Below are 14,857 nucleotides of genomic sequence, written 5' to 3'. Positions count from 1 at the left end.
GTGCCCATGTTCCGAAGCAAAATTTGTTCACCGGAAAACTTTGTTGCAGATCTGTGGCATGAATTATGCTTGAAGTTAATGGACACCTGTCTATGGATGACGACAGTGACCATAATATCCGGTTTTCTGGTAAGCACGATAGTTACAGTTAGTTTTATTCACCGAACCCATTTAGCTATGAAGGCTGGTACTGAAAATTAAGACAAATACCAAATTGAGAAGTTAAACATCAGTTACAAGGGTGGCCCACAAAAGTGACAAAGCATTTAATATGGATTGAAATTCCTCTTACTTAAGAATATTGCGTCACAAACATGAATTTACAAACGAGAACTCACAGGGCAGAGCTTCTTTTGATTCTGAAACTGAGCCTTTGTGAGAGAACAAAGGCAAAGAGAAAGAGAAAGAGAAAGAGACAAGAAGCAGAAGGAATGGAGGCAGTGACCGTGACAGTGATGGGTTGCCGTGGGAGATCAACATCAAATTCAAACCAAGAATTGGGTAATGGAAGAAGAGAAGGAGCAACAGCGCAAGTGATTGTCGTAGATGATGATGATGGCATAGAGAAAGACAGCACTGAGACTGAACTCACCAAAATCAGTCTCATGAGAGCCCTTGTTGAAACACGTGATCCTTCTTCTAAGGTAACCTATTCCTTCCTCCCCCTCACTTTTCAGAACTACAGGTTTTTGCAAAGATTTCGTTTGAGTTAATATTATCTTTATTTGAATATATTTTTCAAAATGAGAATAATAAAATTAAAGTTTATTATATGACTTTGAATATGTTTATTTTTCAAAAACTTGAGTAGTGGAATGTGTTGTCTACATAAATCTCGCAAGTGTAACTTCTTGAAAAAAAATTTATCATGTCTCACCTTTCTCTGTTTATCTTGCCTGAAATAAAACTAAAATAAATATCTGTAAAAAATGTGTTGTTGCTTTGTTTACGTAATAAGCTTCTTTTCATTTAATTAATATTTAGATGCATATTTTTTATATTTATATAATTTTTGTTATTCAATTATAACTAATTTAATTTATTTTGTATACAATTTTGCTCTGAATCTGTCACATGATAATTTTATATTGTTTAGATATTATTCTTTTCTTTTCTTTTTTTGCCAACCTGTAAAGTGGTGCTTCTAAGTTCTAATAAGCCTAATGATCAACTATGGAAATATTTAAAATACTCATTGTGTTACATACCCACTATTTCATCCATCCCTCCAATAAAAATTAAATATCAACATAAAAAAAATAGATCTTTCCGTATTAAAATTTCATATTATCAATTTTTTTCTTCATTAATGATAACTGAATATTATCTATTTAATGTATGTGAAAAAAAAGATAAATATAAAAAATTTATATGACTAAATTATATAAATTTTTAACATGAAAAAGTTTACTCCCCAACATTGATATGACAATATACCAGCGCGCAGAGAAGAGAAACAATAAGACAATTGCTAGCGACTGTTTTATTATATACAAATGTCTCGTTTTAAATAGCAATATTATCCACCACGTGGAGTCCCGTGATATTAAAAATGCACTCGTGAACCACCCGTTAACTGTGTTGTCCATGTGTACTAATAGTGATTACCCTATTCACTCATACATGGGGCATAAAATTAAGTCTACGCGGAATTTATTATAATATAAAAGTTTTTATACTATTATTTTTACATGAAATTCATATAATTTTGTAGATATTTTAAATATTTATTTTTTCATTTACATATTTTTAATAAAATTAATTAATTTGAATGTGCAATAAGGATTTATCTATTAAAAAAATCATTATCATTGCCATTTGTTTTGAACTAGTAGGATATTTTTATTAACAAAGATTCCTACAATTAATCCATTACCAATCTAATATAATTATGTATTTTCGGAAGTATATTAAAAACTGTTATTTTTTCTCTCTCTTTGAGAATTTTTCAAAAATTATTTGCTGAAAAGTGGAATCCAACAATAATAATAAATTGGTAATAGAAATATTTAGTAATAAAAATATCCTACATACAAATACTAAAATGTCCTGGCCAAAATTCAAAGCTTAGAATAACTAGTAGGATATTTCTTCTATTATTATATTATTTTAACGTAAATTTAATATAATTATTTATCGACTTACAAGGATATGAGTGAGGTTCATATCAATATAATTATACCAAATGGTGGTAGCTCAGTTGGCGCATGGGAGCTAAGTAGGTGAGGGTGAGAGCATGTGTTCGAATCTTCCCAGTATCACATTTGGGAGAGGTTTAAAGCCTTAATCCTGGACCCGCCCAAACTCAGATTAGTTGCGAAGCAATGAACCGATTGGAATATTTTCAAAAAAAAAAATATCAATATAATTATTTATCCATGACTTTCCGGTCACACGAGCAATATTTATACTACTTCAATATCAATATACATTTAAAAAATTATTTATTATGTGTTTATTTTCTTTCACTACCTAAAATTTCTTGGTTCGTCAGTGTAGAGTGTAGATGACTCTCACGACAAAAAATTAGGATGCTCAACTTGTTTGCTCACAAAACCATTTACTAGATTAGTACTATCAATTTCCACTCGCCAGCACCATTGATCTTTTGCAGCCATGTGAAATTTAATTATGACATTTATATTTAACGAGGCAGAGTAGAATTTTTCTTATGCTTTAACCGGTTGGCATTGGTAAATAATAGCATACTGTTTCAAGGAAATTCGTTTGACTCTTGGCTGCAGGAAGAGGATGATTTTATGATTAGAAGATTCCTGCGTGCTCGTGATTTAGATGTGGATAAAGCTTCAGCAATGTTCCTCAAGTACTTGAAATGGAGACGTTCATTTGTTCCAAATGGCTATATATCACTGCCAGAGATTCCTAATGAACTTGCACACAACAAGATGTTTGCGCAAGGACGCGATAAGAGAGGTCGACCTATAGCTATTGTCTTCGGAGCAAAACATTTTCAAAACAAAGATGGTTTAGATGAATTCAAACGTATGTTTTCAGTGCCTTTCAATATCCTAGTATGTTTAGTGGTCATTTATATATGATAGTTTGTTCTAAATTTCTCAATGACAAAGTAATACAGGGTTTGTAGTCTATGCTTTCGACAAACTATGTGCAAGGTAATTAATCTCTTTTCTTATCTACACATACATCCGCCGTATACATACAAAAGAAAATAAATATGTAGACCCTTTTAGAATGGTGAATTCAATTAATGTAAAGAATCAACTTAATCTAAAAACTTAAATAATTGCGTGAAATTACATTAAGTTACATTAACGGATTATATCATGTAAAATACGAATTCTTAAATTATTAAGTAAAATTATGTTAATAATTTTATATTATATTTTTCTAACCGTCCCAATCAATTGTGACATATCATTTGATGTATCAGGATGCCACATGGGCAAGAAAAGTTTGTTGGCATAGGAGAACTTAAGGGATGGGGATACTCAAATAGTGACGTGCGTGGATACATCAATGCTCTAACCATTTTGCAGGTATAGTTCTCTATTCTTCACCATTTCTTGACTGTGTCAGTATTTTAGGACCAAATAGAAAATAGTCATTAAGTCAACTGTGAAGTTACAAAGATTCAAACATTTAGAACTTGTGATTGAGTTTTGGATGCAGGATTACTACCCCGAAAGATTGGGAAAGTTGTTTATTCTCCACGCACCATACATCTTTATGAAAGTGTGGAAAATGATTTACCCATTCATTGACAACAAAACCAAGAAGAAGGTGACGTTTCAAATTTGTATCTCTATATGCATGCCTATCTATATAAGTATATATGTTTCGAGATTTTCAGGGAATTAAAATATTTAGAAAGTTGAATTTGGATGCAGATAGTATTCGTGGAGAACAAGCAGCTGAAATCAACACTACTAGAAGATATAGATGAAAGTCAGCTTCCAGAGATATACGGTGGCCAACTGCCATTAGTCCCTATCCAACATTGCTAATTATAAAACCATAAGCGATATAAGGAGACACCGTTAGAAATAAAAATTATATATGTACTTATTTTTCCTTTTTATGCGCTTGTTTGCCAATTTCATTATACTCATAATTTATCCCGTTGTATCGAGTATCGTAAATAAAAGATTGGAATTTTATAACATAGTGAGGTTATCTCAGAAGATTCAATTTACTGCTGCTTGTCATCGTTCACATTCAGCGGAAAACAATGTTGTTTACAGCAACAAATTAATAGTGAAACTTGATATTGTAGGCTATGCATACAAAAATGCTATTTCACGTGATAAATTGCAACATCAAATTATCCATGCATGCATATCAGAATAAATTAGTCAAATCCCATTACAAGTTGTTATTATGTTTTGCACTACTTGTTAATTCAATTATTTGTGTATCACCTGTAATGCAACGGCGGGAATTCAAGTATTAGTGAAGTCTCATCACATTATTAATAATGAAACAAGTGATGATCGTGAAAAGATCTGTAGACTTCAGCTAACGTTTTAAATTGAAATGAAGTGTTGAGTTTATTTATGTGATGGATTGTGGCTAGCTTAACCCATTAATACTCAAGGAATTCTTGGGGCTTATATATATATATATATATATATATATATATATATATATATATATATATATTGGATCTTATACTAAACGTGAAAATGTTTGAGAATAATCCAAGCTTGAGTGAAGTCCAGTATTAATTATGACTCTCTCCCCCATTGACTCCACAATATAATAATACTTGGATTTTATATCAAACTCAAGAATCTTTTATTCACTCTTTCACTATTTCTTTCTACATATTCTCTCAAAAAGCTCACACACTATTATTTTTTTCACCTCCTTCGTTTTGTACATAAAACGAACTCTCATTGTCTTAAAAAAAAACTCTCTATTTCTCACTTTTTTTATACTCTATCAAATAGTAATTCATTTACTATTTTTATATTCCACGCCACCTTTGCACGTGTACACAAAAAAAAATAAGGGAAATAATTTTTCCAATATTAATTCAACAATTATATCTGTCAGGCAGGTCCAGGAGAGCCCGTGGTGAGGAACCACCACCAATGAGCCAAGATATTTCAAGTACACCAAGTGAGTCCGACACCACCTAACTAATCACCAGGCTAGCTCGAGCACAACCCGACTTTGATACCACTGTCAGGCGGGTCCAGGGGAAACTCGTGACGGGAGGCCATCACTAATGGGCTAAGTGGATCAAATACACAAAGTGGATCCGACATCACAAATCAACCCAAAATCTTAAGACATTGGGTTCATGAGTCCTTCCACTTATATACTCTTCACTTGGCTCATTACCAACCAATGTGGGACTCATCACACTTGAATATCTCAACAATCTTCCCCTCACGCGTAAAACCCAACATTGATATATGCTCCCTGATAAGTCTCTTTAATGAGACTTAGAACATATGGTTTAGAGTGTAATTGGTGAGAAATGAATGACTTTTGTGATTAAAATACCCCAAAAATTCATGTTGAACTGGAATTTAATGGGCTTAAGTGCTAATGGGCTTAAACTTGTTATTTTACAGGCCCATTTTGTTAACAATCATCAGGAAATGAAGCAAGAGGAAAAGAAAAGGAAAAGCAAAAAGAAAGTGATGGGCCGGACCTAAAATACTAAAGCCCAGAGAAAAAAAAGGGAAAGGAAGAGAAGAAGATAAGAGGAGGAATTGGGCTGGATCTTTTGTTGAAGGCCCAAGTTAAAGAAAAGAGGAAGCTGATGGGACCAGAAGAAAAACAAAAGTGCAAGCAAGGATCAGAAAAAAACCCTAACGTCTTTTCTCTCTGACCGAACCCTAACCCTCATTCAACCCATCTCCATCGTTTGCACCCTTTCTACCCGATTGACACACCAAACCGCACAATTTCGCAAACCACGGAACCTTAGCCATTGAAGATTAGTGCTTTGAGAAACAACCAGAATCTAGCCACTATTTTGAGTTAGAAAAAGGACAAAAGAAAACCGTTACTGAGTGGTGAGCTGGATACTTTTCGAGAGTGAGGCTGGAGCGTTTTTGGGCAAAAGTTTTCGTGCGGGTTGAAGGAGCAACAATCCATTCAGATTGTCTGAGGAGGGAGCTGTTGGGGACCACTTGCCTGTAACGCGCGAGAAATGCGTAACACCTGCTGAGCTGGAGAGAAAAATCGTGCAAAGAAGGAAAGGAGCCCTATAAAAAGGGAAAGAGGAGTGAGTCAAACGGGACTCTTCTTCCCTTTCTGTTTCTGATTTATCGTTTTTTTTAGTTTTTGCTTTCTGAACAATTTTTATTTTATTTTCTTTTAATTTCTATTTTGTAATGAGATTCTGGTTCATCTGATGAACTCGATGCATGTATTCACAACACTGAAATTGCTGGTTGTTAGGCTAGTGCTGTAATTTATTTTCTAGCATTTCTCTTTTGTAATTTCTTTAGTTTTCTGTTACTGTGTGTAAGCCTCATCCATATGGATAGTGGCTAACTTTTTAGAGGTTGGGTTTAGGTGATACCCAAACCTTAGTGCTTGTTAAATGTTTGATTTTCTGGTTTTAATTTTTATATCTCAGTCGTTTAATGCTTTTTTTTATGTTTAAAACTATCTGCATTTTGGCCGAATGTCAGAGGTTTGGTTAGGATTTAGTTGTTGAGAAACAACTAATTCTGGATTCTGCATTAGACACATGGACTTAGATGAGAAATCATCTAAGGGATCTCAATTCAGAAATGAATGAGTCCTCATGTAATATTGGACCTGAGTCTCAAGAGTCCTAATCCCACTTGGCATAGAGATATGGAAGTGGGCAACTTTGGGATAAAATAATTTTTAAGAGATTAAAATTAACAATACAGTTCTGTTAACTGAGAATCTTAGGATGAGCTTTTTGTTAATCAAATTATTTTTCAAGCACTGTGGGGAAGGAGAGCCAGAACTCAACCCACCTTTTTAAACCTCTTTATCAACTCAGATTTTCCAATTTCCTTTGTTATTTCGTATTTCAATCTCTATTCTGTTTTCAAAATTTTTGTCACATCTGTCATTTGAGTTGTTTCATTCTTACTTCTTATTTTATAACTTAGGAAAGTAATTCAGAAAATTTTAAAAGAAAAGTGAACAGTAGTGTTTTAGGTCCATTCTAGATTATTTTTTTTACTTTACAATTTTATTTTCTTCTATTTTCAAATAGTAACTCAGTTTTAAGCAATTACAAATTTTAGTCATTTCAAAACGCCAACGATCCTTGTGGGAACGATAACTGGGACTTATAACAGCCCTATATTACTTGTTGTCGCGTATACTTGCGCGCATTACTTGCACAACTGTTAGCAAGGCAACAAGTTTTTGGCGCCGTTGCCGGGGATCGAGGCGTATATGATCAGATTTCTGTGTGATTGCTATTTTTGAACTGCTTCTTTTTGCTGTTTTTAGTGTATCTCATTTGAATTCTGTTTCAGTTTTGTTTTAGTTATTATTACTATAGTGTCTTGAATATTGGTAGTTTAAAATTTGTTCTGTTCATATTCTGTTTATTTTATGTCATTTAATTTTTTTTAATTATTAGTTCCACCCTGTGTGAGGGTGAGTTGTTACTGCCTTATAAAGTCGTCAGGCTGTGAACTGTCTTGGGATTTTTCTGCTTGCAGGTTCTTGTGTGTTTATTTTTATTTTTTTTGCTTGTTCTGCATAAAAGTTGGTTAGTAATCTAGGTGTTTTAGCTAAGTCAGGTTTACCTGTTTTAGTTAAAAGGGGTGCATGAGTGCAACTCCACACCCGTTCATATATTCAATTGACCCTGAACCTGAGAGGACATTTAGAGTTAGGAGAAGAGCCCAGAAAGCACATAGGCAAATTCCACTTCTAGAAATTGAAGAAATGGAGGATTTAGGAAGTGTAAATGGGAATGATGGGGTAGGAGGACCTGCAAGGATAAGGGAACCACCTGTCATAAATGATAATGATAGGTCCATGATGGACTTCATCATACCTGTGTTGGATGAGTTAGATCCAAGCATAGCCCAACCTGTGAATGGAGTGCCCTTCAAATTAGAACCGGTGATGTTCACCATGCTTCAAAACATGGGGCAGTTTCATGGGTTGTTGATGGAAGACCCACACAAGCACCTTAGAAATTTCATAGAAGTGGCCAACACTTTTAGGAATCCTAACATCTCGGATGATGTGTTAAGATTGAAGCTTTTCCCTCATTCACTGGCTGACAAAGCCAAAGAATGGTTGAACTCCCTTCCATCCAACTCTATAACCAATTGGCACACCCTTGCTGAGAAATTCATTATGAAATTTTTCCTCTCTAATAAGATAGTGCAAACTAGAGGTGATATTGCTAACTTCATGCAGAGGGATGGAGAGACACTAGTGGATGTGTGGGAGAGGTACAAGAACCTTCTTAAGCAATGCCCAAATCATGGTTTGCCCTCTTGGGCAGTGTTACAAACCCTGTACAATGGCCTAAATACTCAAAACAGGGCCTTGGCAGATTCTGCTGCTAATGGCATGTTTATGACTATGTCCTTTAACCAAGCCCATGAGTTGTTAGAACAAATGACTCAAAATTATGCCCAATGGCCTGAAGAGAGAAATCAGCCAAGGAGAGTGGCTGGTTTACATGAGATAGACCCTGTAACAGCTCTTTCAGCCAAGTTTGATGCACTGTCCAATTTAGTGAGAACCCAAGGACAAACCATTGAGGCAAGATTATCCCAATCCCAAGTTCCTGCACCTCAAATACCTGTGACCCAACCTCAAGTTAATGCAATAAACACAAGTGTAACTTGTGTTTGCTGTGGTGGGCCCCATTTGTATGATAGCTGCCCATCCAACCCAGAATCTGTGTTTTATGTGGGAAACCAAAATAGAAACCAAAATATTTTTCCCAATAACTTTAACCAGGGATGGAGGCAGAACCAACAGCCTCAATATTTTCAAGGGCAGGGGCAGCAAGCTGGTCCTTCTAATGCCCAAACAAAAATACCTTTTCCTACCCAGAATTACCAACAAACTTCAAGGCAGCAAGCTGTTGTTCAACCTAGTGAGATGCCTATTGCTCCATCCTCTTCTTTAGAAGCTTTGTTAAGGGAATATTTGGTTAAGAATGAGACCAAGCAAAATAGCTTGGAAGCTGTTGTGCAAAGTATTCCAGCATCCTTGAGGAACATAGAATCCCAACTAGGCCATTTAGCAAACACTATGAATACCAGACCTCCTGGTACCTTGCCTAGTAACACTGAAGAGCCTAGGAGAAATAAAGAGCAATGCAATATGATAGAGCTTAGAAATGGCAGATCTGTAAATCAGCCAGAAGCTGTGGTTAGACCTTCCACATTAAAAAAAAAAGAAGAAGGGGAGAACATGCAGAAAGAAAAGGATGCAAATTCTGAACCTGTTCAGAATTCTGTTGTTCATAATAGCCCCCAAGGGGTTGTGCACAATAACTCTTTACCCATTTTGGTCGAATCAGACACTCAGCCCTCTATAGATGAGCCTTTAGGGAATAATTCCATTGAAAAATCCACTCAAAAGGGTTCTACCCCTAAGCCAAATAGTGAGACACCTGCTGCTTCAAAAAGACCTCCACCACCCTTTCCTCAAAGGTTGCAAAAGCAGAAGCAAGATAATCAGTTTAGGAAATTTCTAGACCTCCTAAAACAGTTGCATGTCAACATTCCATTTGTTGATGCATTGGAACAAATGCCCTCTTATGTAAAGTTCATGAAAGAAATTCTTTCAAGAAAAAGGAGGCTAGAAGAGTTTGAGACTGTTGCTCTTACACAAGAGAGCAGTCAATATCTTCTTAGTAAGATACCTCCTAAACTAGGAGACCCAGGAAGTTTTACAATCCCTTGTACCATAGGAGACCACTACATAGGCAGAGCATTGTGTGATTTAGGTGCTAGTATCAACTTAATGCCTTTGAGTGTGTACAAAAAGCTGAAAGTAGGAGAGCCTAATCCCACCACTGTCACATTACAGTTGGCTGATAGGTCTCTAGTTTATCCGGAAGGGAAAGTAGAGAATGTTTTGGTGAAAGTAGATAAATTCATTCTACCTGCTGATTTTATAATTTTAGACTATGAGGAAGACAGAGAGGTTCCAATTATTTTGGGAAGGGCTTTCTTAGCCACTGGTGGGGCTGTCATAGATGTTAAGGAGGGTGAGTTGGTCATGAATGTGAATGGGGAACAAGTAAAATTTAATATTTTAAAAGCCATGAAATACCCAAGAGACATTGAGGAATGTTCTAGACTAGATATCATTGACTGTGTAGTCAAAGATAAATTTTTGCATGAGTCCTCATTAGACCCTTTACAAAATTCTGGTTTTGAGGGTCTAGAAATCAGTCAAACTGATTCTGAGGAAGTAGTTAAGTGGCTGAATTCTAAAACTGATGTGGTTTGGAAAAATAAAAATTTTGAGTCATTAGAATTGGCCAAGAGAGGGTTAAAAATTCCCAAATCTTCAATTGAAGAGCCCCCTGTGTTAGAACTCAAGCCTCTGCCTAATCATCTTAGGTATGCTTACCTAGGAGAAAAAGATACCTTGCCTGTCATAGTGTCCAATCTGCTCACTGTGCTAGAGGAAGAACAGTTGCTGACTGTTTTAAAAAAATTTAAGAGGGCTATAGGTTGGTCTTTAGCAGACATAAAAGGTATTAGCCCTTCTTATTGCACACATAAAATTCTGTTGACTGACCCAACCAGCAGCTCTAGGGAGCAGCAAAGGAGATTGAACCCAATCATGAAAGAGGTAGTCAAAAAGGAAATAATTAAGTGGTTGGATGCTGGGGTAATATATCCTGTTTCTGACAGTAACTGGGTCAGCCCAGTACAGTGTGTCCCTAAGAAGGGTGGGATCACTGTTGTGGAGAATGAAAAAAAAGAATTAATATCCACAAGGACTGTCACTGGTTGGAGGATCTGTATGGACTACAGAAAACTCAATAAGGCCACTAGGAAGGATCATTTTCCTTTGCCTTTTATTGATCAGATGTTAGATAGATTGGCTGGTAAGGAATACTATTGTTTTCTAGATGGCTATTCAGGATACAATCAAATAGCCTTAGCTCCTGAAGACCAGCCAAAGACCACTTTCACTTGTCCCTATGGCATCTTTGCCTTTAGGAGAATGCCCTTTGGATTGTGCAATGCACCAGCCACCTTTCAAAGGTGCATGATGGCAATTTTTACTGACATGATAGAACAATTTGTGGAAGTCTTCATGGATGACTTCAGTGTCTTTGGGGATTCTTATGAAGAATGCCTAGGAAATTTGGAAAAAGTTCTTGAGAGGTGTGAAGAGACAAATCTGGTCCTAAATTGGGAGAAATGCCATTTTATGGTGAGGGAAGGCATAGTTCTAGGACACAGGATCTCTAAGGCTGGTTTAGAGGTTGATAAGGCCAAGATAGACCAAATTGAAAAATTGCCACCCCCTGTTAACATAAAGGGGATAAGGTCTTTCCTTGGGCATGCTGGCTTTTATAGGAGGTTTATAAAAGACTTTTCCAAAACCTCAAAGCCTCTTAGTCATTTGCTGGAAATTAACACCCCATTCCATTTTGATGAGGCTTGTCACAAAGCCTTTAAGGAGCTAAAACAGAAATTAATTTCTGCTCCCATCATAATAGCTCCTGACTGGTCACTGCCCTTTGAATTAATGTGTGATGCAAGTGATTGGGCAGTGGGGGCTGTTTTAGGACAAAGAAAAAATAGAGTTTTTCACTCTATTTACTATGCTAGCCGAACCTTAAATGGAGCCCAACTGAATTATACAGTTACTGAAAAAGAACTGTTGGCTGTTGTATTTGCCTTTGACAAGTTTAGATCTTATTTGGTAGGTACCAAAGTCACTGTATATACTGACCATTCTGCCATAAAATATTTGGTGGAAAAGAAGGATTCCAAGCCTAGATTGATTAGATGGGTTCTTCTCCTTCAAGAGTTTGATATGGAGATTAAAGATAGGAAAGGAACCGAGAATCAAGTGGCTGACCACTTGTCTAGGCTTAATGAAGGGCAGAAAAATGATGTGGGAGTTGAGCAAGCCATTAGGGAAACTTTCCCGGATGAGCAGCTATTTTTAATTACCTCCAACACAACCCCATGGTATGCTGATTTTGCTAACTATTTAGTTAGTGGGGAACTTCCTAAAGAGTTGAGTTACCAACAGAGGAGGAAGTTGGTGCATGACAGTAGGTTTTATTTGTGGGATGAACCCTACATGTTTAAAAAATGTGCTGATCAGATAATTAGGAGATGTGTGTTGGAGGAAGAAAAAGAGGCAATTTTACAGCAATGTCATGACTCACCATATGGTGGTCATTTTGGTGGTCTAAGGACAGCAGCAAAGGTGTTGCAATCTGGTTTTTATTGGCCTACTTTATTCAAGGATGCCAATGTTTATGTCCATAAATGTGATAGGTGTCAAAGGACTGGCAATGTGTCTCGAAGGCAAGAAATGCCTTTGAAGCCAATTTTGGAAATAGAACTTTTTGATGTTTGGGGCATAGATTTTATGGGACCATTTCCCCCTTCCTTTGGGAATCAATATATATTGGTGGCTGTGGACTATGTTTCCAAATGGGTAGAGGCTGCTGCCCTACCCACAAATGATTCAAAAGTGGTAATTAAATTCTTGAAAAAGAATATTTTTACCCGATTTGGAACTCCAAGGGCCATTATAAGTGATGGAGGTAAGCACTTTGCTAGTAGACAATTTGAAGCCCTTTTGGCTAAATATGGAGTTAAGCATAAAGTCTCTACTGCTTACCACCCACAAACCAGTGGGCAAGTAGAAGTCACAAATAGGGAAGTGAAAAGAATTCTGGAAAAAGTTGTGAATCCTTCAAGAAAGGATTGGTCCTTGAAATTAGATGATTCCTTGTGGGCTTATAGGACAGCCTATAGAACACCTTTAGGTTGCTCACCTTACAAATTGATTTTTGGTAAAAATTGTCATTTACCCTTAGAGTTGGAATATAAAGCATACTGGGCTACTACTCAATTGAATGTTGATGCCACTGCCTCAGGAGAAAAGAGAATTCTCCAACTGAATGAAATGGATGAATTTAGATTAAATGCTTATGAAAATGCCAAGCTGTATAAAGAACAAATGAAGAGATGGCATGATAAGCAAATTTCAGATAGGCAGTTCTTTGAGGGACAACAGGTCCTGCTCTTTAATTCTAGGCTAAAATTCTTTCCGGGAAAGTTAAAGTCTAGGTGGTCTGGTCCATTTAAGGTAACAAAAGTCCATTTACATGGTGCAGTGGACATTTTAAATGAGAAAGATGGGACCAAGTTCACTGTCAATGGTCAAAGGCTTAAAAATTATTTGGGGGAGGGAATTGAGAAAGCTCAAATCTCAATATCTCTTGCTGACCCTCCCACCATTTAAACACAAACGAACAGTGAAGAGTCTAGCTTGAGACTCTAATCAGAAATTAAGCTTTGTTACTGTTGTGTTTTGTATATATTTCAGTTACTGTTTTTCAGTTGTTAAAAATAAAAAAAATAAAAAAATAAAAAAAATAAAACTTTTGCAGATAGAATATCTGAGTCCTGACACTCCCATTCTTTTTGTTTTCAGGTGTTAAGCGAATTCTGTTGCTGATTTCTGGAAGCAAAGTCAGTATAAAGTTTGGGGGAGTGGTCTGAGTATCAACTCAGCTTTATTTTTGCTAGTTTTCTGTTTTTGGTAATTTCAATTTGCTGTTTTAATATTTTTTAGGCATCATGGTTAGAAAACATATCTTGCGTAGTGGAGGACCTCACAGTCCAAAGCTTACACCTCACACACCTGATCCTGAGAGTTTTTCCCTCTCCTCCTTCACATGTGAAAAAGCAATAGAAAGGTTTGAAAAGACTATGCTTGCTAGGGACCCTACCCCTGACAAGGGATTTGAGGAAAATGCCTCTTATCCTGAATATGTGCATGAAGTAGTAAAAACTCAACATTGGGAACAGTTTTACCTGCATCCTAAGGATGCGGCTAATGTCAATGTGGTAAGAGAATTTTATGCAGAAATTTTGAATGACAGTCAAACTGAGGTTAGTGTCAGGGGCATTAAAGTTTCCTTTGAACCCAAGGTTATTAGGGAATTCTTTTCCCTACCTAAGGCCTCTAAAGATGAGTTTGCCAAGCATGTCAAGAAGCATGATCCTGCTTTCATGGCAGCAATATTAGAGGTCATAGCAGTCCCTGGGGCTGAATGGGAGATAAAGGAAAAGAACTATACTCTGCAAAAACACTTTCTAAATGAAAAAGCTCAAACGTGGTACCATTTCATTAGAGCCAGATTGCTCCCTACCACTCATGTAAATTTAGTGACTAAGGATAGAGCTGTGTTGTTGTGGTGTTTATTGGTTGGGAAACCAGTAGATGCTGCCAAATTAGTTTTTAGAGGAATTGGAGCTTGTGCTGGGGGTAGGAAAGGCAAGCTACGGTTCCCTAGCTTCATATCACAATTATGCAAGAAAAAGGGTGTCACAGCAAACCAAGCTGATGTGTTCTTTAAAGTTAGTGAGGCTATAACTCTGCGAATCATTACTAAATTAAAAAAGGGCATTGCTGCACCCTCTGTTGAGAAAGAAAAGTTGGAAGTCCCTGATGTTGCAAGTTCTCAGCAACAGAGGGCTGAAAATATTGCAAATCACTTGGAGACTATGGTCCCTCCCACTGAAGACCAGCCTTTCCCAGGCGGGTTACATAATAATCTGGTTCACATACATAAAGTGCTCATGCAAATGCAAGATCATAACAAAAAAATGGACTTGCTGTTTGAGAAAACATATGATCAATTTTACACTTTTATGTATAATAGAGCCAGATT

General features: G+C 36.4%; 1 protein-coding gene and 1 non-coding gene across 2 annotated transcripts; one reads left to right on the top strand and one right to left on the bottom strand.

Moving 5' to 3' along the window:
- The first annotated feature begins 314 nt into the window (after positions 1 to 314).
- Positions 315 to 4,012, top strand: LOC133312668 (sec14 cytosolic factor-like). The gene is made up of 6 exons (XM_061513910.1): positions 315 to 644; positions 2,745 to 3,003; positions 3,098 to 3,134; positions 3,413 to 3,518; positions 3,652 to 3,762; positions 3,870 to 4,012. The coding sequence occupies exons 1-6, from the start codon at positions 315 to 317 to the stop codon at positions 3,984 to 3,986; spliced, it is 960 nt and encodes a 319-aa protein (XP_061369894.1). The 3' UTR covers positions 3,987 to 4,012.
- Positions 4,013 to 8,335: 4,323 nt separating this feature from the next.
- Positions 8,336 to 8,441, bottom strand: LOC133312690 (small nucleolar RNA R71). Its single transcript, XR_009751720.1, has one exon. It is a non-coding gene; the product is annotated as a small nucleolar RNA R71 (small nucleolar RNA).
- Positions 8,442 to 14,857: the final 6,416 nt, after the last annotated feature.

Source organism: Gastrolobium bilobum, unplaced genomic scaffold (genome assembly GCF_033153095.1).
Source record: "Gastrolobium bilobum isolate Gb01-03AN ecotype WA unplaced genomic scaffold, APGP_CSIRO_Gbil_v1 utg11336, whole genome shotgun sequence".
NCBI classification, from domain to species: Eukaryota; Viridiplantae; Streptophyta; class Magnoliopsida; order Fabales; family Fabaceae; genus Gastrolobium; species Gastrolobium bilobum.
This window is presented reverse-complemented; position numbering and strand designations above follow the sequence as displayed.